The sequence below is a fragment of the Struthio camelus genome, chromosome 16 (genome assembly GCF_040807025.1).
Source record: "Struthio camelus isolate bStrCam1 chromosome 16, bStrCam1.hap1, whole genome shotgun sequence".
NCBI classification, from domain to species: domain Eukaryota; kingdom Metazoa; phylum Chordata; class Aves; order Struthioniformes; family Struthionidae; genus Struthio; species Struthio camelus.
The window spans coordinates 1,867,909-1,886,589 of NC_090957.1; the positions used below are offsets into that span (position 1 = coordinate 1,867,909).

The following is an 18,681-nucleotide window of genomic DNA, read 5'->3' on the forward strand; positions in this document are numbered from 1 at the left end:
ATAGGTGCCCCAGGGGGCTATATAAATGCCCTAAGGGGGGGGGGTCTATCAAGTCCCCAGGGGGGTATATACCACCCATAACTGCACCAAGGGACTATATAAGTGCCCCAGGGCAGTATACATGGCCCATAACTGCCCCCAGGGGACTATATAAATGCCCTAAGGGGGTATATAGGGTCCCCAGGGGGGCATATATGGCCCATAACTACCCCCAGGAGACTATATAAATGCCCTAAGGGGGTATATAGGGTCCCCAGGGGGGCATATATGGCCCATAACTACCCCCAGGGGACTATATAAATGCCCTAAGGGGGTATATAGGGTCCCCAGGGGGGCATATATGGCCCATAACTGCCCCAGGGGACTATATAAATGCCCTAAGGGGGTATATAGGGTCCCCGGGGGGGCATATACGGCCCATAACTGCCCCAGGGGACTATATAAATGCCCTAAGGGGGTATATAGGGTCCCCAGGGGGGTATATACGGCCCATAACTGCCCCGGGGGCAGATACAGGCCTTATACACCCCCCTCGGGGGCTTCTAACAGCCCTGGGGGACTGTAGAAAGGCCCCGGGGAGGGGGGGCTATAGGGAGCCCCCACCCCCCACCCCCGGGGAGGGGGGGTCTATAGGGTGCGGCGGCGGGGGGCTCAGGCGAAGACCTTGGCGAGGGCGTCGGCGCCGGCGCTGGCGCTCAGCGCCCGCCCGGGGTGGAAGGCGACGGCGTGCACGGCCTCGGCGTGCTTCCGGCGGTGCGCCGCGATCTCCTGCACGCACGTCCGGCTGCCCAGGTGCCACAGGCGCAGCGAACAGTCGTGGCCTGCGGGGGGGCGGGGGGGCAGGCGCGTGACCCCGCCGCCACCGAACGCGGTTAAGGTGACAACGGGCACCGTAAGGAAGGGGCCCAGGCGTCCGGCGGGTGTCTTCAGGAGGGGCGGCGGTGAGTTCTCGGGGGCCCAGGAGTCCGGGGATGTCTCCCCTTAAAGGGCAGGGGGCTCCCAGGGATGCGCGGGAGGGAGGGGGCCCAGGAGTCCGGGGATGCGTCATACGGAAGGGACCCAGGTGTCCGGGATCCCCCCACCCAAAGGCAACAGGGGCCCCTAGGGACCCAGGAGTCCGGGCATGCGCCATACGCAGGGGGCCCAGGAGTCCGGGCATGCACCATACGCAGGGGGCCCAGGAGTCCGGACATGCGCAGGAGGAAAGGGCCCAGGAGTCCGGGGATGTGCCATGCGGAAAGGGCCCAGGAGTCCGGGATTCCCCCACCCAAAGGCGATAGAGGCTCCCAGGGGCCCAGGAGTCCGGGGACACGCAGGAGGGAAGGGGCCCAGGCGTCCGGGATCCCCCCACCCAAAGGCAAGGGGGGCTCCCAGGGGCCCAGGAGTCCGGGGACACGCAGGAGGGAAGGGGCCCAGGTGTCCGGGATCCCCCCACCCAAAGGCGATAGAGGCTCCCAGGGGCCCAGGAGTCCAGGGACACGCAGGAGGGAAGGGGCCCAGGCGTCCGGGATCCCCCCACCCAAAGGCAAGGGGGGCTCCCAGGGGCCCAGGAGTCCAGGGACACGCAGGAGGGAAGGGGCCCAGGAGTCCGGGCATGCGCCATACGCAGGGGGCCCAGGAGTCCGGGCATGCGCAGGAGGAAAGAAGCCCAGGAGTCCGGGGATGCGCCATATGGAAGGGGCCCAGGAGTCCGGGATCCCCCCACCCAAAGGCGATAGAGGCTCCCAGGGACCCAGGAGTCCGGGGACGCGTCATACGGAAGGGGCCCAGGAGTCCGGGATCCCCCCACCCAAAGGCAAGGGGGGCTCCCAGGGGCCCAGGAGTCCGGGGACACGCAGGAGGGAAGGGGCCCAGGTGTCCGGGATCCCCCCACCCAAAGGCGATAGAGGCTCCCAGGGGCCCAGGAGTCCAGGGACACGCAGGAGGGAAGGGGCCCAGGCGTCCGGGATCCCCCCACCCAAAGGCAAGGGGGGGCTCCCAGGGACCCAGGAGTCCAGGCATGCACCATACGCAGGGGGCCCAGGCGTCCGGGGACACACAGGAAGGAAAGGGCCCAGGAGTCCGGGGATGTGCCATGCGGAAGGGGCCCAGGAGTCCGGGATCCCCCCACCCAAAGGCAATAGAGGCTCCCAGGGGCCCAGGAGTCCGGGGACGTGCAGGAGGGAAGGGGCCCAGGTGTCCGGGATCCCCCCACCCAAAGGCAAGGGGGGCTCCCAGGGGCCCAGGAGTCCGGGGACACGCAGGAGGGAAGGGGCCCAGGCGTCCGGGATCCCCCCACCCAAAGGCAAGGGGGGCTCCCAGGGGCCCAGGAGTCCAGGGACACGCAGGAGGGAAGGGGCCCAGGAGTCCGGGGATGCACCATACGGAAGGGGCCCAGGAGTCCGGGATCCCCCCACCCAAAGGCAATAGAGGCTCCCAGGGGCCCAGGAGTCCGGGGACGCGTCATACGGAAGGGGCCCAGGAGTCCGGGATCCCCCCACCCAAAGGCGATAGAGGCTCCCAGGGGCCCAGGAGTCCGGGGACGCGTCATACGGAAGGGGCCCAGGAGTCCGGGATCCCCCCACCCAAAGGCGATAGAGGCTCCCAGGGACCCAGGAGTCCGGGGACGCATCATACGGAAGGGGCCCAGGAGTCCAGGATCCCCCCACCCAAAGGCGATAGAGGCTCCCAGGGGCCCAGGAGTCCGGGGACGCGTCATACGGAAGGGGCCCAGGAGTCCGGGGACGCACAGGAGGGAAGGGGCCCAGGAGTCCGGCATCCCCCCCACCCAAAGGCAATGGGGGGGCTCCCAGGGACCCGGTGGTGGGGTGGGGCGGGGAAGCAACACGCGCCGAGGAGGGGGCCCAGGCGTCCGGGGAGCGCCCTTACTGCCGGAGAGCAGGAAGGCGCCGCTGGGGTCCACGGCCAGGCAGGTGACGGCGTCCAGGTGGGCCACCATGGAGTGCACGGCTTTCCCTAGGGCGAGCGGGGCTCGTCAGGCGCCTCCTCGTTAGCCTGACGAAGCCCCGCCGGCGCCGCCCGGCCCCGCTCACCGGTGCGGTTGTCCAGGAAGCGGATGCCGCCGTCGTCGCTGGCCGCCACGGTGAGGGGCTCCGTGGGGTGGCTCGCCACCTGGTTGATCTGGCTGCCGCCTGCTTCGGTGATGACGGAAGCCACCGGTTGAACCGCAAGGGGCCCAGGCGTCCGGGGAAGAAGGGTTGTGGGGGGGGGGGAAGGACCCCCGACTCACCGCTCCAGGCCAGGACGGGCCGCGCCGCCTCGGCGTCGTAGAGCACGGCGGCGCCCGAGCGGAAAGCGGTCACCACGTGGCCCGGCTGCGTGGCGGCGAAGGCGAGGGACGTGGGGACGCCGTGCTCTGCGGTGGTGGTGGTGGTGGTGGGGGGGGGTGACGCCGTCAGCCGGCCGGCCTCCCCCGTGCCTCCCCGCCCCTCCCCGACTCACCCTGGCCGGCGGCGTAGGTGCTGAGACAGGCGGCGGCGCCGGGGTCCCACAGGCGCAGCGTACCGTCGGCCGAGCAGGAGGCCAGGCGCCCGGCGCCGGGGCTGAAGGCCAGCGCCCAGACGGCGTCGCCGTGGCCCTCCAGGACGCCGCGCAGCACCCCGGGGTCTGCGGGGCGGGTGACGCCGGGTGACGACCGAGGCGGCGCCCCGCGGCGGTCCCCCCCCCCACCATCACCCCGCGCTGACGCTCACCGTAACCGTCGTAGGGGTCGGTGTCCAGGTCCGGCAGGCGCCAGCAGCGGATGCGGCCGTCGGCGCCGCCGCTGCAGCAGAACTCGCTGGCGGGACCCATGGCGACGGCCAGCACGGGGCCCCTGCGGGGACGGGGACGCCGCGGGACGGTGACGCCGCGGGACGGTGATGCGACACGAGGACTTGACCGCCCGCCAGGACTACGCCGCGCCAGGACGGACGCGACGCCGCACCGCCGGGAGAGCGGTGGCCCGAGGAGGTGACACTGCGCCAGGGCTACACCGCGCCAGGATGGACGTGGCCAAAGGAGGTGACACCGTGCCGGGACTACCCCGCGCCAGGATGGACCCGGCCCGAGCAGGTGACGCCTTGCCCAGACCACGCTGCGCCAGGACAGGTGCAGCCCAAGGTGGTGACACTGTGCTAGGGCTACACCGTGCCAGGACTACACTGTGTGAGGATGGACCCAGCCAAAGAGGTGACACCGTCCCAGGGCTACACCGCATCAGGATGGACGTGGCCAAAGGGGGTGACACCGTGCCGGGACTACCCCGCGCCAGGATGGACCCAGCCCGAGAAGGTGACGCCTTGCCAAGACCACGCTGTGCCAGGACAGGCACAGCCCAAGGAGGTGACGCCGCGCCAGGGCTACACCGTGCCAAGGCTACACCGTGCCCAAGGTGGCGACGTTGTGCCAGGACTACACTGTGTGAGGATGGACCCAGCCAAGGAGGTGACACCGTGCCAGGACTACACCGTGCCCAAGGAAGTGATACTGCACCAGGACTATCCTGCACCAGGATGGACTCAGCCCAAGGAGGTGACACCGTCCCAAGGCTACACCACACCAGGACTACACCACGCCCAAGGAAATGATACCACACCAGGACTACCCTGCACCAGGACGGATGCGGCCCAAGGAGGTGACACCGTGCCGGGAGAACGGACGCTGCGCGGGGAGGGGACGCTGCGTGAGGACGGACACGGTGACGGGAGGATGGACGCCGTGTGGCGAGGGGACACCGCGCGAGGACGGACGCAGCGACGGGAGGATGGACGCTGCGCAAGGACGGACGCGGTGACGGGAGGACGGACGTGGCGCGAGGACAGACGCCACGCGAGGACGGACACGGTGACAGGAGGACAAGACACAGCACGAGGGCTGACACCGCATGGGGAGGGGACACGGCGCGAGGACGGACGCGGTGACGGGAGGACGGAAACAGTACAAGGACGGACACGGCGCAAGGACGGACACGACAACGGGAGGACTGACACCGTATGGGGAGGGGACACGGACGCGGTGACGGGAGGACGGACGCCGCCACCCACCTGTGCCCGCGGAAAGCGTACACCGGCTCCACGTCCAGCGCCGCCGCGTTCCTGCGCCGCGGGAGAGAGCCCAAGAACCGGCGGTGAGCGGGGCAGCGGGGAGGGCGGCCGGCCGACCGCGTCGTCCCCTTCCTCCGCGGTGACACCTACTTTTTGGGGGCGCCGGGGGGCCGGTGCAGGTTCCAGAGCTTGAGGGTGCCGTCCTCGGAGGCGGTGAGCAGGGCGGCGGCGGCGTGGTGGAAGGCCAGCGCCCGCACGCCGTCGTAGTGGCTGCGCAGCGTGAACTTGGCCGTCCAGGGCTTGGGCAGGGCCCCCGCGGCCGGCGCCTGCGGCGGGGAGGTCGTGGGCACCCCCCCCCCCCCAAAACCCCGTCGCGGGAAGCCGAGTCCCGGCGTTTGGGGTTGAAAACGGGGCAAAAAGGAGACCTGATTTTTTGGGGTTGAAACGGGGCAAAGCGGAGCCCCGATTTTTGGGGTGGACACGGGGGAAAGCCGAGTCTCAATTTTTGGGGGGGGGAAACAGGGGGAAAGCGGAGCCCCGATTTTTGGGGGGGAAACGGGGCGGGAAAGCGGAGCCCCGATTTTTGGGGGGGAAACGGGGCGGGAAAGCGGAGCCCCGATTTTTGGGGGGGAAACGGGGCGGGAAAGCGGAGCCCCGATTTTTGGGGGGGAAACGGGGAGGGGGGAAGCCAAGGCCCGATTTCTGGAGTGGAAACGGGGTGGGGGGGGGAAGCCGAGCCCCGATTTCTGGGGGGGGAACGGGGTGGGGGGGGGAAGCCGAGCCCCGATTTCTGGGGGGGGAACGGGGTGGGGGGGGGAAGCCGAGCCCCGATTTCTGGGGGGGGAACGGGGTGGGGGGGGGGGGAAGCCGAGCCCCGATTTCTGGGGGGGGGAAATGGGGGAGGGGGAAGCCGAGCCCCGATTTCTGGGGGGGGAACGGGGTGGGGGGGGAAGCCGAGCCCCGACTTCAGAGTTAAAACAGAGCAAAATAGAGTCCTGATTTTTGGGTTAAAGCAAGGCAAAGCGGGACCCAATTTTTGGGTTAAAGCAAGGCAAAGCGGGACCCAATTTTTGGGTTAAAGCAAGGCAAAGCGGGACCCAATTTTTGGGTTAAAGCAAGGCAAAGCCGGACCCAATTTTTGGCTTGCGATGGGGGAAAGCCGAGCCCCGATATCGGGGCTGAAACGACGAAAGCGGAGCCCCAATTTTTGGCATGCAAACAGAGGAAAGCCGAGCCCCAATTTCGGGGCGAAAACAGGGGGCAGGTGAGCCCGCATTTCGGGGGTTAAGCCCCGGAAAGCAGAGCCTCGAAGTTGGGATTAAAACAGGGGGGAAGCGGAGCGCCGGCTCCAGGTTAGAACAGGGGGGAAGCGGAGCCCCAAGTTTTGGGGCAGCGCAGGGAAACCGGAGCCTCGAGTCGGGGGTGAAAACGGGGACAAAGCGAGCTGCCGTTTTGGGGGAAAAAGGGGCAAGGGGTGTGGGGGGGGGAACCGAGGCGCGATTCGGGGCGACGCCGACTCACGTCGCCGCTGAGCTCGTCGTCGTTGGCCACCGTCAGGTCGGCCAGGTCGCCCAGGCTCACGGCGGCGCCGTCATCGAGGCCGAGGGAGCCCGCCGGGCGGCAGCGGCTTCGGGCGCGCGGGGCGGCGGCGGCGGCCACCGTCGTCATCGTCACGGCGTCGCGGGCCGGCGGCTCGGCCGGGAGCCCGTCGACGTCCCGCAGCTCGGCCAGCACGCCCTGCAGCTTGACGCGGCGTCGCTCTGCGGGGAAGCGGTGGGGCCGGGAGAGGGGGGGAGGAAAAAAAAGGCGAGAGGCGGCGGCGTTCGCCCCCCTACCCCCAGTTTCGGAAACGCCGGGTCGGCCCGCGGTCCGGCACTCACCCAACTCGGCGCCGCGCTCGGCGCCGTCCGCGCCGGAGCCCAGGAAGTCGAACTCGTTGAGGGCGTCCTCGGAGTCGTCCTCGTCGTCGTCCTCGTCGTCCTCGAGCTGAGCGGAGGGAGCGGGGCCGGTCACGGCGTCGAAGCCGCCCGGCGAGGCGGGGGGGGAAGGTTTCGGAGCGGGGTGCGGGGGGGGAAGACGCTTGCCTTGGCGCGTTGCTTCCGGCGGGGGCGCGGACCCTCGGGCTCCTCGTCCTCGTCGCTGTCCTCGTCCTCGCAGCTCCGCAGGAAGGGCAGGCGCTCCAGCACGGAGGCGTCCGGCCGCTCCTTCGCCTCCTTGCCGGCGGCGTTCCTGCGCGCGGGCGGTCGAGCTGTGCCGGGGGCGGCGGCCCCCCCCCCCCCCAACAAGCCCCCCTCTACAAGCCGGAGCCGGCTGGGTTGAGCTGGAGCCCCCAATCCAGGCCAGAGCAGGCTGAGCCGCCCTGAAGCCCCCCCTTCTCCAAGCCAAATCCAGCCGAGCCGCACTGAGCCCCCCCCTCTCCAATTCGGAGCGGGCTGCGCCGAGCCGGAGCCCCCCCTCTCCGAGTCGGAGCGGGCTGAGCTGGAGCCCCCCCTCTCCGACCCAGAGCAGGACACACCGAGCCTGAGCCCCCCCTCTCCAATCCGGAGCGGGCTGAGCTGGAGCCCCCCCTCTCCGAGCCAGAGTGGGATGCGCTGCGCTGAGCCCCCCCCCTCCAAGCCGGAGCAGGCTGAGCTGGAGCCCCCCCTCTCCGAGCCGGAGCGGGCCGAGCTGCACTGAGCCCCCCTCTCTCCGAGCCAGAGCGGGCCGACCTGGAGCCCCGCCCCCCCCCTTCGAGCCAGGTTGAGCTGGAGCCCCCCCCCTCCGAGCCAGAGCGGGCTGAGCCAGACCCCCCCTCTCCGAGCTGGAGCAAGTTGCACTAAGCCCCCCCTTCTCCGAGCCGGAGTGGGCCGAGCTGGAGCCCCCCCTTCTCCGAGCCGGAGCGGGACACACCGAGCCCGAGCCCCCCCTCTCTGAGCCGGAGCGGGCTGAGCCAGACCCCCCCTCTCTGAGCGGGAGCGGGCCGAGCTGGAGCCCCCCCTCTCCGAGCCGGAGCGGGACACACTGAGCCCGAGCCCCCCCTCTCTGAGCCGGAGCGGGCTGAGCCAGACCCCCCCTCTCTGAGCTGGAGCGGGCCGAGCTGGAGCCCCCCCTCTCCGAGCCGGAGCGGGACACACCGAGCCCGAGCCCCCCCTCTCTGAGCCGGAGCGGGCTGAGCCAGACCCCCCCTCTCTGAGCCGGAGCGGGCTGAGCTGGAGCCCCCCCTCTCCGAGCCAGAGCGGGCTGAGCCAGACCCCCCCTCTCCGAGCTGGAGCAAGTTGCACTGAGCCCCCCCTTCTCCGAGCCGGAGCCCCCCTCTCCGAGCCGGAGCCCCCTTCTCCGAGCCGGAGCGGGCTGTGCCAGAGCCCCCCTCTCCGAGCCGGGTTGAGCCGGAGCCCCCCCCCCGAGCCAGAGCGGGCTGTGCCGTGCCGGAGCCCCCCCCTCACCTCTGAATCTGCTCCTCGATGCGCCTGACGAGCGGCGAGTCTCCGCCGCGGAGCGCCGGCTCGGAGCCGTCGGCGGCTCCGCTGACGCCCGCGGAGCAGCGGCCGAGCAGGGAGCGCACGCGCTTGGAGCGCATGTCCAGGACGGTGTCGGTGTAACCCACCTCCTCCAGGTACCTGCGGCGGCGGAGCTGAGAACGGGCAGCTCGGGACAGCCCGGGGCAAGCCCCCCCCCCCTCAAATATCACCCCCCCGATTTCCCGGCACTCACTGCCGCAGGAGCTGCCGTCCTTCCTTCCAGGCCGAGGGGCTGCCGTCCGGCGCCGCCGCTTCCGCCGGGCCGTTGGCGGCTGGGAAAGAAGAGGACGGAGCGAGGGGAGGGCGACGGGGGGGGTCAGCGCGCCGGAGAAGTGGGGGGGGGGGGGGGGGGGACGAGGCTCCGCCGGCTCCCTCACCCGGCTCCGCCGCCTCCGGCCTCTTCTCGCCCGGGTTGAGGTCGGTGCCGAATTTCAGCTTGTGATATTTAGACCTGGGGGGATTTAAGGAAAAAAGGGAGGGGGTTAAAAAGAAAAAATAAAACACACGCGTGCGGCACAACCGGGATTTTCCGCGTCTTCCCCTTCGGGCCGAGGCTGCGCCGGAGCCGCCTCCGCGCCGCCCTCTCCTACCTTTCCTGCTTCAGGGCGTATTCCAGCATTTTTATCCGCCGCACCAGGTCCGTCTTGAGGTTTTCCTGGCCTTTGCGCTCGCCCTGCAGAAAGGCCACCTGCGCCTGGCGGGAGGCGAGGCCGCGCTGAGCGGGGCCGGTGGTGCGGCGCCGGTGGTGCGGCGCTGGTCGTCCCCCCCCCCGACCCCGCGTTCCCGGGAAAAACAAAAAAGACGGGAAAAAGAGGGAGCTGCCGGAGGCGTCGGGCTGCGGGAAGGAGGAGCGGAGAGGAGGCGGCCGCCGCGAAGGTTGCAGCGCTGCCGGCGGTACCCGGAGCGCTGCCGGTGGTACTGGGAGCGATGCCGGTGGCGTGGGCAGCGGTGGTACCAGGAACGGCGCCGACGGTATCAGGACTGCTGGCACCGGAGTGATGCCGATGGTACCGGGAGTGATGGTACCAGGACTGCTGGCACCGGAGTGATGCCGATGGTACCGGGAGTGATGGTACCAGGACTGCTGGCACCGGAGTGATGCCGATGGTACCTTAAGCGCCAGCATCAGAGCGATGCCGATGGCACCAGGAGCGATGGTACCAGGAACGGTGCCGATGGTACCAGGACTGCTGGCACCAGAGCAATGCCGATGGTACCGGGAGCGCCGGCATCAGAGGGATGCTGATGGCACTGGGAGCGATGGTACCAGGAATGGTGGGCACTGGGAGCGATGGTACCAGGAATGGTGCCGATGGTACCAGGACTGCTGACACCGGAGCGATGCCGATGGTACTGCAGGCACCAGCATCAGAGCGATGCTGATGGTACCGAGAGTGACGGCACCAGGAACGGTGCCGATGGTACCAGGACTGCTGGCACCAGTGACGCCGATGGTACCAAGAGCGATGGTACCGGGAATGCCAGCATCAGAATAACGCCGATGGTACCAGCAGCGATGGTACCAGGAATGCTGACACCAACAGCAATGCTGATGGTACCAGGAGTGCTGGCACCAGAGCGATGGCACCGGGAACTGTGCCGATGGTGCCAGGACTGCTGGCACCGGAGCAATGCCGATGGTACCGGGAACGACGGTACCAGAAACGGTACTGGTGGTACCAGGACTGCCGACACCAGAGCAATGCCGATGGTACCGGGAGCGCCAGCATCGGAGCGATGCCAACAGCACTGGCAGTGGTGGTACCACGAATAGTTCCGATGGTACCAGAGCGACGCCAATGGTACTGCGAACGGCGGTATCGGGAACGCCAGCATCGGAGCGATGCCAACGGCACTGGCAGCGGTGGTACCAGGAATAGTGCCAATGGTACCGGAGCGATGCCGATGGTACCGGGAACGGCGGTACCAGGAACACCAGCATCGGAGTGATGCTAACGGCACTGGTAGCGATGGTACCAGGACTGCCGGTACCAGAGCGATGCCGATGGTACCGAGAGTGCTGGCACCGGGAACGGTGCCGACGGTACCGGGAGCACCATCGGGGCGCAGGGGAACAGCCGGTGCTCCGGCATGGGGCAGCTACCTCCAATATTGGGGGGGGGGGCCCTGATAGCAGGGGACCCCGTTACCGGGGTGGGGGTGGGGTCTCCGTTACCATGGTGCCTGTTATCGGAGTGGGGGGGGGCACCCTGTACCCCATTACCGGGGCAGGGGGGTCCCCAATACCGGCACACAAAGGCAGCGGGTCCCCCCCAGACCCTGGGGCCTCCCAGTAACATGCCCCCCCCCCCGCAGCCACACAGCCGGTTCCCAGTGCCCCCTCCCCACCGGTGTCGGTTCCTGGTTCACCCCCAACCCACCCAGTACCGGCTCCCGGTGCCCCCTGGTCCGCTCCCCCCCCCCGGTGCTGGTTCCCCCCCCCCTTCCAGTTCCCCCCCCCAACTGGTTCCCTCCTGGTGCCGATTCCCAGTTCCCTCCCCCCCCTCCGGTTCCTGGTCCCAGTTCTCCCCCTGCCCCGGTGCCCAGTTCCGCCCCGGTCCCGGTTCCCCACCCCCAGTTCCGTCCTGGTACTGGTTCCCTCCCGGTTGCCCCCCGGTGCCCGGTTCCCGGTTCCTCCTCCGTTCCGGTTCCCGGTCCCGGTTCTTCCACGGGGCCCGGTTCCCCCTCGGTCCCGGTTCTCCACCCCCAGTACCGGTTCCCTCCCAGTACCGGTTCCCCCTGGGTGCCCGGTCCCGGTTCCCCACCCCCAGTTCTCCCCCGGTACCGGTTCCCCCCCGGTGCCCGGTCCCGGTTCCCCACCCCCAATTCCCCCCCGGTCCCGGTTCCCCCCCCGGTGCCCGGTCCCGGTTCCCCACCCCCAGTTCCCCCCCAGTCCCGGTTCTCCCCCGGTCCCGGTTCCCGTTCCCCCCGGTGCCTGGTTCCCCCCCGGTGCCCGGTCCCGGTTCCCCACCCCCAGTTCCCCCCGGTTCCGGTTCCCCCCGGTGCCCGGTTCCCCCCGGTCCCGGTTCCCCACCCCCAGTTCCCCCCCGGTCCCGGTTCCCCACCCCCAGTTCCCCCCCGGTGCCGGTTCCTCCTGGGTGCCCGGTCCCGGTTCCCCAGCCCCAGTTCCCCCCCGGTTCCGGTTCCCCCCGGTGCCCGGTTCCCCCCGGTGCCCGGTTCCCCACCCCCAGTTCCCCCCCGGTACCGGTTCCCCACCCCCAATTCCCCCCCGGTTCCGGTTCCCCCCGGTGCCCGGTTCCCCCCGGTCCCGGTTCCCCACCCCCAGTTCCCCCCCGGTGCCGGTTCCCGGTCCCGGTTCCCCCCGGTGCCCGGTCCCCCCCCCATCCCGGTGCCGGCTGCCGGTCCCGCCCCCGGCATGGCTCCGGGCGGCCATTTCCTCCCAAGATGGCGGCGGCGGCAGCAGCAGCGGCGGCTCCGGTACCCCCGCCCCCCCCCCAGCTCCCCCGGTACCGGCGCCGCTACCTGCAGCTCGGCCCGCTCGGCCTCCCAGCGGCTCTTCTCGGCCTCGAAGCGGGCCCACTCGTGCTGGATGAAGTGCAGGATGCCGGGCAGGCTCAGCTCGGCGGCGGCGGCGGCGGGGGGGGGCGGCGGCGGCTCGGGGGGGGGCGGCTGGGCCCGCGCCGCCGCCCGCTCGGCCTCCATCATGGCTCCCGCCCGCTGCCACAAAGGGAGCCGCTGCCCGGGGCCGCCCGCCGCCGCTTCCTGCCACAAAGGGAGCCGCCGCCGGAAGTGACGTCGAGAGGCGCGCGCGGGGAGGGGAGGGGAGGGGGGAGGCGGCGGCGGCTGGCGCGGGGGGGGGGTGGTTGAGGGCCGGTTGCCGGGGCAACGGCGCCCCGTGGTACGGGCGGTGCGGGGGCTATGGGGGGCTATGGGGGGGTATGGGGGGGTATGGGGGGTATAGGGGGTACGGGGGGTATAGGGGGTACGGGGGGTATGGGGGGGTATAGGGGGTACGGGGGGTATGGGGGGTATAGGGGGTACGGGGGGGCGCGGCGGGGTATGGCGGTCACCGGGGTACGGGGCGGTGCGGGGGCTATGGGGGGCTATAGGGGCCACGGGGGGGTATGGGGGTATAGGGGGTACGGGGGGTATAGGGGGATATAGGGGGTACGGGGGGGCGCGGCGGGGTATGGCGGTCACCGGGGTACGGGGCAGTGCGGGGGCTATGGGGGGCTATAGGGGCCACGGGGGGGTATGGGGGCTATAGGGGGTATAGGGGATATGGGGGATATAGGGGGTACGGGGGGTATAGGGGGGTATAGGGGGTACGGGGGGGCGCGGCGGGGTATGGCAATCACCGGGGTACGGGGCAGTGCGGGGGCTATGGGGGGCTATAGGGGCCACGGGGGGGTATGGGGGCTATAGGAGCCACGGGGGGGTGTGGGGGTATAGGGGGTACGGGGGGTATGGGGGATATAGGGAGTACGGGGGGGCGCGGCGGGGTATGGCGGTCACCGGGGTACGGGGCGGTGTGGGGGCTATGGGGGGGCTGTGGGAGCCACTGGGGGGTATGGGGGATATAGGGGGTACGGGGGGGTATGGGGGGATATAGGGGGTACGGGGGGGTATAGGGGGATATAGGGGGTACGGGGGGGGCACAGCAGGGTATGGCGGTCACCGGGGTACGGGGCGGTGCGGGGGCTATGGGGGGCTATAGGGGCCACGGGGGGTATAGGGGGACATAGGGGGTACAGGGGACTATAGGGGGATATAGGGGGTACAGGGGGGCACAGGGGATGTGGCGGGGTATGGCAGTCACTGGGGTATGGGGTGGTGCGGGGGCTATGGGGGGGTTATAGGGGCACAGGGGGGGTATAGGGGGCTATAGGGGGTACGGGGGGCTATAGGGGGTACGGGGGCCGTGGGGGAAGCGGCAGGGTATGGCGGTCACTGGGGTACGGGGTGGTGCGGAAGCTATGGGGGGACTACAGGGGCCACAGGGGGGTATAGGGGGGCCACAGGGGGGTATAGGGGGGGTACAGGGGGTACGGGGGGGCGCAGGGGACGCAGTGAGGTATGGTGGTCACCAGGGTACAGGGTGGTGGGGGGGCTGTGGGGGCCACAGGGAGGGTATAGGGGGCTATAGGGGGGTATGGGGGGCTATAGGGGGGTATAGCGGGTACGGGGGGCCATAGGGGCTATAGGGGGGTACGGGGGGCGCGGGGGACACAGCGGGGTATGGCGGTCACTGGGGTACGGGGCAGTGCAGGGGCTATGGGGGGGCTATAGGGGCTATAGGGGGTACGGGGGGGCACGGGGGACGCGGCAGGGTATGGCAGTCACCGGGGTACGGGACGGTGCAGGGGCTATGGGGGGGCTATAGGGGGTATGGAGGGTTCGGGGACGCGGCAGGGTATGGTGGTCACCGGGGTATGGGGTGGTGTGGGGGCTATGGGGGGGCTCTAGGGGTATGGGGAGCTATAGGGGGCTATGGGGGCTATAGGTGGTATGAGGGGCTATAGGGAGCTATGAGGGGTACGGGTGGTAGGGGGGTGCTATAGGAGGTATGGGGAGGTATAGGGGGCTATGGGGGAAGAGAGACACGGGGGGGATTTGGTGATCACCAGGGCACGGGGCGGTGTGGGGGCTATAGGGAGGTACGGGGTGGCGGGGCTGTACGGGGGTCTATAGGGGTGTGCAGGGTCACGGAGGAGCGGGGGGGTAAAAGGGTGTGCGCACGTGTAGACAGGTGTGTACAGCGGCACGCGGAGGAATACAGGCGCGCCTGGGCCGATGGATGTGTCCAGCGGTACGTGGAGCGATGCAGGTGCGGGTGTATTGGTGAGTACACCTGCACGTGGAGGTATACAGGTGCGTACGCGGCTGTATAGGGCTGTACACCGGCACACGGAGGTAGACAGGTGTGCATGCAACCATATAGCTGTCTATACTGGTACAGGGAGGTCTACAGGCATGCACACAGGCGTATAGGGGTATACACCAGCCAGTACGTGGAGATATACAGGTGGGCGCACGGTCGTAGGGCTGTGTACACTGGCACGTGGAGGGGTACAGGCATGCACACAGGTGTATAGGGGTGTACACTGGCACATGGAGGTATAGAGCTGTGCGCACAGGTGTATAGGGGTGTACACCAGCACATGGAGGTATACAAGCGTGCACACAGGGGTGTAGGGGTGTACGCTGGTACATGAGAGATACAGGCATGCGCATGGGTGTATAGGGGTGTACAGTGGTACGGGGAGACGTACAGGCGTGCGCAGGGTCATATAGCTGTATGCACTGGTAATGTGGAGGTATACAAGCGTTCGTATGGGTATATAGCTATGTACACTGGTACATGGAGGTGTACAAGCGTTTGCATGGGTGTATAGGTGTGTACAGTGGTACACGGAGGTATACAGGCACGCGCACAGTCGTATGGGGTGCACACTCATAGAGAGACATACAGGTACGTGCATGTGTTTGGCTGTGTACACACGTACACTTAAAGGGCTCGAGCATTGCTATCGCTTGGTACGGTGTTGCTAGGGATGGGGTTGCTGTGGCAACAACACCCTTCCCCTCCCGTCGCCGTGGCCATTCGTGTCCCAACGCCGCGAAGCCTCAGCTGGGAGCGCTGCTGCCTCTGAGGCACCTGCGGGCCCCTAACAAGGAGGGGGTCGCTAACGAGGGGGGGTCGCTAACGAGGGGGGGGGTCCGGGCCCTGCCCCTCCCCTCCCTGACGCTCCTTTTCCCTCCTCACAGCGCTGCTACGGTGGGGGAGGCCGCTGAGACCGCCCCGCTCGCCGCACGTGTGACAACACCATCACAGGTGCAGGCTGCTGAGACCGCCCAACTCGCTACACGTGTGGCACAGGCATCGTGGCCGGAGGCTGCTGAGACCCCGGAACTCGTGGCACGTGTGACACTGCCCTTGCAGTTGACAGCTGCAGAGGCCGCGCAACTCGCTGCACGTGTGACTCTGCTGTCAGGCGGCCTCCGCCTGTGACTCACCGCGCGGGTGACGCCGCCACTATGGCTGGAGCCCGCTGAGACCGCCCGACTTGCCGCGCGCGCCGCCCCGTGACCGCAGCCATGCGCCTGCCGCCCTGCCAGGCCGCCCTGTGCGCCGCCATCGGCCTCAACCTCCTCCTCCTCCTCTGCGTGTGGCGCTGGGGGACGCCGCAACCGCCGCGGCCCCGGGCCGGCGGCGACAACACCGCGCCGGGGCTGACGCCGGGCGTCACCGTGCTGCTGCGGGAGTTCGAGGACTTCGCCAACGACGTGCCGGGGGTGGCGCGCTCCTTCGCCGCCCTGCGCCCGCCGCCGCCGCTGCTGGTGGTGGCCGACGAGACCCCCTACCCCCCGCTACCGCCGCTGCCGCCCGGCGCCCGCCTGTTGACGCTCCGCCCGGCGCCTGACCGCCCGCCGCGCCTGTCCCGCCCGGAGCTGCACGTCCGCACCCGCCACGTGGCCCTGGTCCCCGACGGCGTCCGCGCCACCCCCGGCCACCTCGAACGCATGCGGGACGCGCTGGAGAACGGTGCCGGCGGTGCCGGTGACAACACCCGGGTGGTGGCAGCGCCTGTGCGCGGCCCGACCCCGCCGCGCTGCCTCGACCTCCACGTCAGCCTGCGCGAGTGGACGGCCCGCTACACCCCGGCGGGCCCCTGCCGCGCCGTGGAGGGCGACGCGGTGTTGCTGCTGCGCACCCGCGACCTCTTCAACCTGTCCTTCCCGCTGGCCCGCCCGCTACCCACCGCCCTCTTCATGCAGGCGGCGCTGCGCGGCTGGACCGTCCGCCTGTTGCCGGAGGCCGCCTTCGCCGCCCGCCGCCCGCCGCCGCTGGCGACGCCCCACGGGCGCTGGAAAGCCGAAGCGGCCGCCCGGGCCCGCCGCCGCCGCCTGTTAGCCGACTTCGGCGTCAAGCGGGTGGTGCTGCCCGAGGGGCGCGAGCGCTGGTACGGCTGCGGCAAGGAGACGGCGCGCTGTTTCGGCACCGTGCACGCCCGCACGCCCCAGTACCTGCACCAGGACCGCTGGACGCCGCCCTGTTGCCTGCGGGCCCTGCGGGCTACAGCCCGCCGCGCCGCCGCCGTGCTCGCCGCCGCCGGCGTGCGCTACTGGCTCGAGGGCGGCTCGTTGTTGGGGGCCGCCCGGCACGGTGACATCATCCCCTGGGACTACGACGTCGACCTGGGCATCTACCGCGAGGACGCCGGCAAGTGCCGCCTGTTGCGCGAGGCGGCCGCCGGCGCCGCCGTGGTGGACGACGAGGGTTTCGTCTGGGAGAAGGCGCCCGAGGGCGACTTCTTCCGCGTCCACTACAGCCGCCTCAACCGCCTGCACGTGGACCTGTGGCCTTTCTACCCCCGCGACGGCGTCATGACCAAGGACACGTGGTTGGGCCACCGGCAGGACGTGGAGTTCCCCGAGCGCTTCCTGCAGCCCCTGCGGCCGCTGCCCTTCGCCGGCTTCACCGCCATGGCCCCCAACGACGTGCGCGCCTTCCTCGAGCTCAAATTCGGGCCCGGCGCCATCGAGAACCCCGAGTACCCCAACCCCGCCGTGAAAAGGTTGGAGAGGGAGAAGTGACGCGTCGGGGTCCTCCGCGCCGGTAAATCGCCCCCCCGGACAACACCCGTCGGGGTCCTCCGCACCTGTGAACCCCCCCGGGTGACGCGTGTCGGGGTCCTCTGCACCTGTAAATCCCCCCTTGGACAACACCCGTCGGGGTCCTCCGCACCCGTGAACCCCCCTGGGTGACGCGTGTCGGGGTCCTCCGCACCCGTAAATCCCCCCAGGTGACACCCGTCGGGGTTCTCCGCACCCGTGAATCCCCCCGGGTGATGCGCGTTGGGGTCCTTCGCACCCGTAAATGCCCCCGGACGACAGCCGTCGGGGTCCTCCGCACCCGTGAACCCCCCCCCCGGGTGACGCACATCAGGGTCCTCTGCGCCTGTAAATCCACCCCCCGGACAACACCCGTCGGGGTCCTCCGCACCTGTGAACCCCCCCAGGTGATGCGTGTCGGGGTCCTCCGCACCCGTAAATCCCCCCCTGGACAACACCTGTCGGGGTCCTCCGCACCCGTGAATCCCCCCGGGTGATGCGCGTTGGGGTCCTTCGCACCCATAAATCCCCCTGGACGACACCCGTCGGGGTCCTCCGCACCCATGAACCCCCCCCGGGTGACGCACATCAGGGTCCTCTGCGCCTGTAAATGCCCCCGGGTGACGCACGTTGGGCTCTTCTGCACCCATAAACCCCTCCAGATGACGGGTGTCAGGGTCCTCGCACCCATAAACTCCCCCTGGGTGACACGTGTTGGGGTCCTCCACACCCATAAATCCTCCCGGCTGACGCGTGTCAGGGTCCTCCGCACCCATAAACCCCCTGGGGTGATGCGTGTTGGGGTCCTCCGCACCCATAAATCCCCCCAGGTGACACCCGTTGGGGTCCTCCGCACCCGTAAATCCCCCTGGACGATGCGCGTCGGGGTCCTCTGCACCCGTAAACCCCTCTGGGTGACGCGCGTTTGGGCTCCTCAATATCTTCGGCACAATAAACCCCCCCGGACGACGCGTGTCGGGGTCCTCCATACCCGTAAACCCCCCTGGACGACACCCGTCAGGGTCCTCCGCACCCATAACCCCCCACCCCGGACGACACGCGTTTGGGCTCCCAAATATCTTTAGGGGCAATAAACCCCCTCGCGTGACACATGCTGGCCTCCCAAACCTCTTTTCTCGCCTGTAACCCCCCCCCCCCCACGCGACGCACGTCAGACTCCTGGGGAGCCCCCGGGGTCCCTCCGGCCACCCCACCGCTCCCCTCACCACGCTGGGGGGGACCCCAGGCAGCTCCAGGGCCCCCTGGCCACCCCACGGGTTCCTCTGTTACCCTGGGGGGGTCCTTGGCCACCCTGGGGGTCCCACCGTCACCCCTAGGGGGGTCTCTGGTCACCACGGGGGGGTCTCTGGTCACCCTGGGGGGTCCTTGGCCACCCCTGGGGGGTCCCTGGCCACCCCTGGGGGGTGTCCAGTCACCATGAGGGGTCCTTGACCACCCCTGGGGGGTCGCCGGTCACCCCGGGGGGTCCTTAGCCACCCTGGGGGTCCCACCGTCACCCCTGGGGGTCTCCGGTCACCATGGGGGGGGTCCTTGACCACCCCTGGGGGTCCCACCACCACCCC

The 18,681-nt window shown here is 69.6% G+C and overlaps 2 protein-coding genes across 8 annotated transcripts; one reads left to right on the forward strand and one right to left on the reverse strand.

Moving 5' to 3' along the window:
• Positions 1–409: 409 nt before the first annotated feature.
• STRN4 (striatin 4) lies at positions 410–12,202 on the reverse strand. 3 transcript variants are annotated; one of them, XM_068909841.1, is made up of 16 exons: positions 12,005–12,202; positions 9,112–9,215; positions 8,899–8,972; positions 8,715–8,793; positions 8,447–8,620; positions 7,109–7,253; positions 6,905–7,010; positions 6,546–6,784; positions 5,175–5,350; positions 5,025–5,075; positions 3,693–3,814; positions 3,442–3,606; positions 3,230–3,355; positions 3,033–3,134; positions 2,869–2,955; positions 410–821 (listed from the first exon to the last, which is right to left on the reverse strand). In XM_068909841.1, exons 1-16 carry the CDS (start codon positions 12,185–12,187, stop codon positions 652–654), a joined length of 2,103 nt encoding a protein of 700 aa, XP_068765942.1. In that variant the 5' UTR covers positions 12,188–12,202; the 3' UTR covers positions 410–651. The 3 variants fall into 3 exon arrangements, with proteins under 3 accessions (XP_068765942.1, XP_068765940.1, XP_068765941.1); XM_068909839.1 differs by lacking the exon at positions 12,005–12,202 and having other exon boundaries at positions 9,112–10,723; XM_068909840.1 differs by lacking the exon at positions 12,005–12,202 and having other exon boundaries at positions 3,033–3,131; positions 9,112–10,722.
• FKRP (fukutin related protein) lies at positions 3,641–18,210 on the forward strand. 5 transcript variants are annotated; one of them, XM_068909848.1, is made up of 3 exons: positions 3,641–3,652; positions 14,228–14,353; positions 15,251–18,210. In XM_068909848.1, the coding sequence occupies exon 3, from the start codon at positions 15,581–15,583 to the stop codon at positions 17,078–17,080; it is 1,500 nt and encodes a 499-aa protein (XP_068765949.1). In that variant the 5' UTR covers positions 3,641–3,652; positions 14,228–14,353; positions 15,251–15,580; the 3' UTR covers positions 17,081–18,210. The 5 variants fall into 5 exon arrangements, with proteins under 5 accessions (XP_068765949.1, XP_068765947.1, XP_068765944.1 ...); XM_068909846.1 differs by having other exon boundaries at positions 14,228–14,323; XM_068909843.1 differs by lacking the exon at positions 3,641–3,652 and adding an exon at positions 12,282–12,380.
• The last annotated feature ends 471 nt before the right edge of the window (positions 18,211–18,681 follow it).

Excerpts from the sequence above, each read along its gene's own strand:
- STRN4 (XM_068909839.1), bottom strand. The coding sequence starts at position 9,647 with ATGCTGGCGCTTAAGGTACCATCGGCATCACTCCGGTGCCAGCAGTCC. Across the intron at positions 5,351-6,545 it reads ACGACGAGCTCAGCGGCGAC|GCGCCGGCCGCGGGGGCCCT; the intron begins GTGAGTCGGCGT and ends TCCCCGCCGCAG. Across the intron at positions 3,815-5,024 it reads TACGCTTTCCGCGGGCACAG|GGGCCCCGTGCTGGCCGTCG; the intron begins GTGGGTGGCGGC and ends CCGTCCCCGCAG.
- FKRP (XM_068909848.1), top strand. The coding sequence starts at position 15,581 with ATGCGCCTGCCGCCCTGCCAGGCCGCCCTGTGCGCCGCCATCGGCCTC.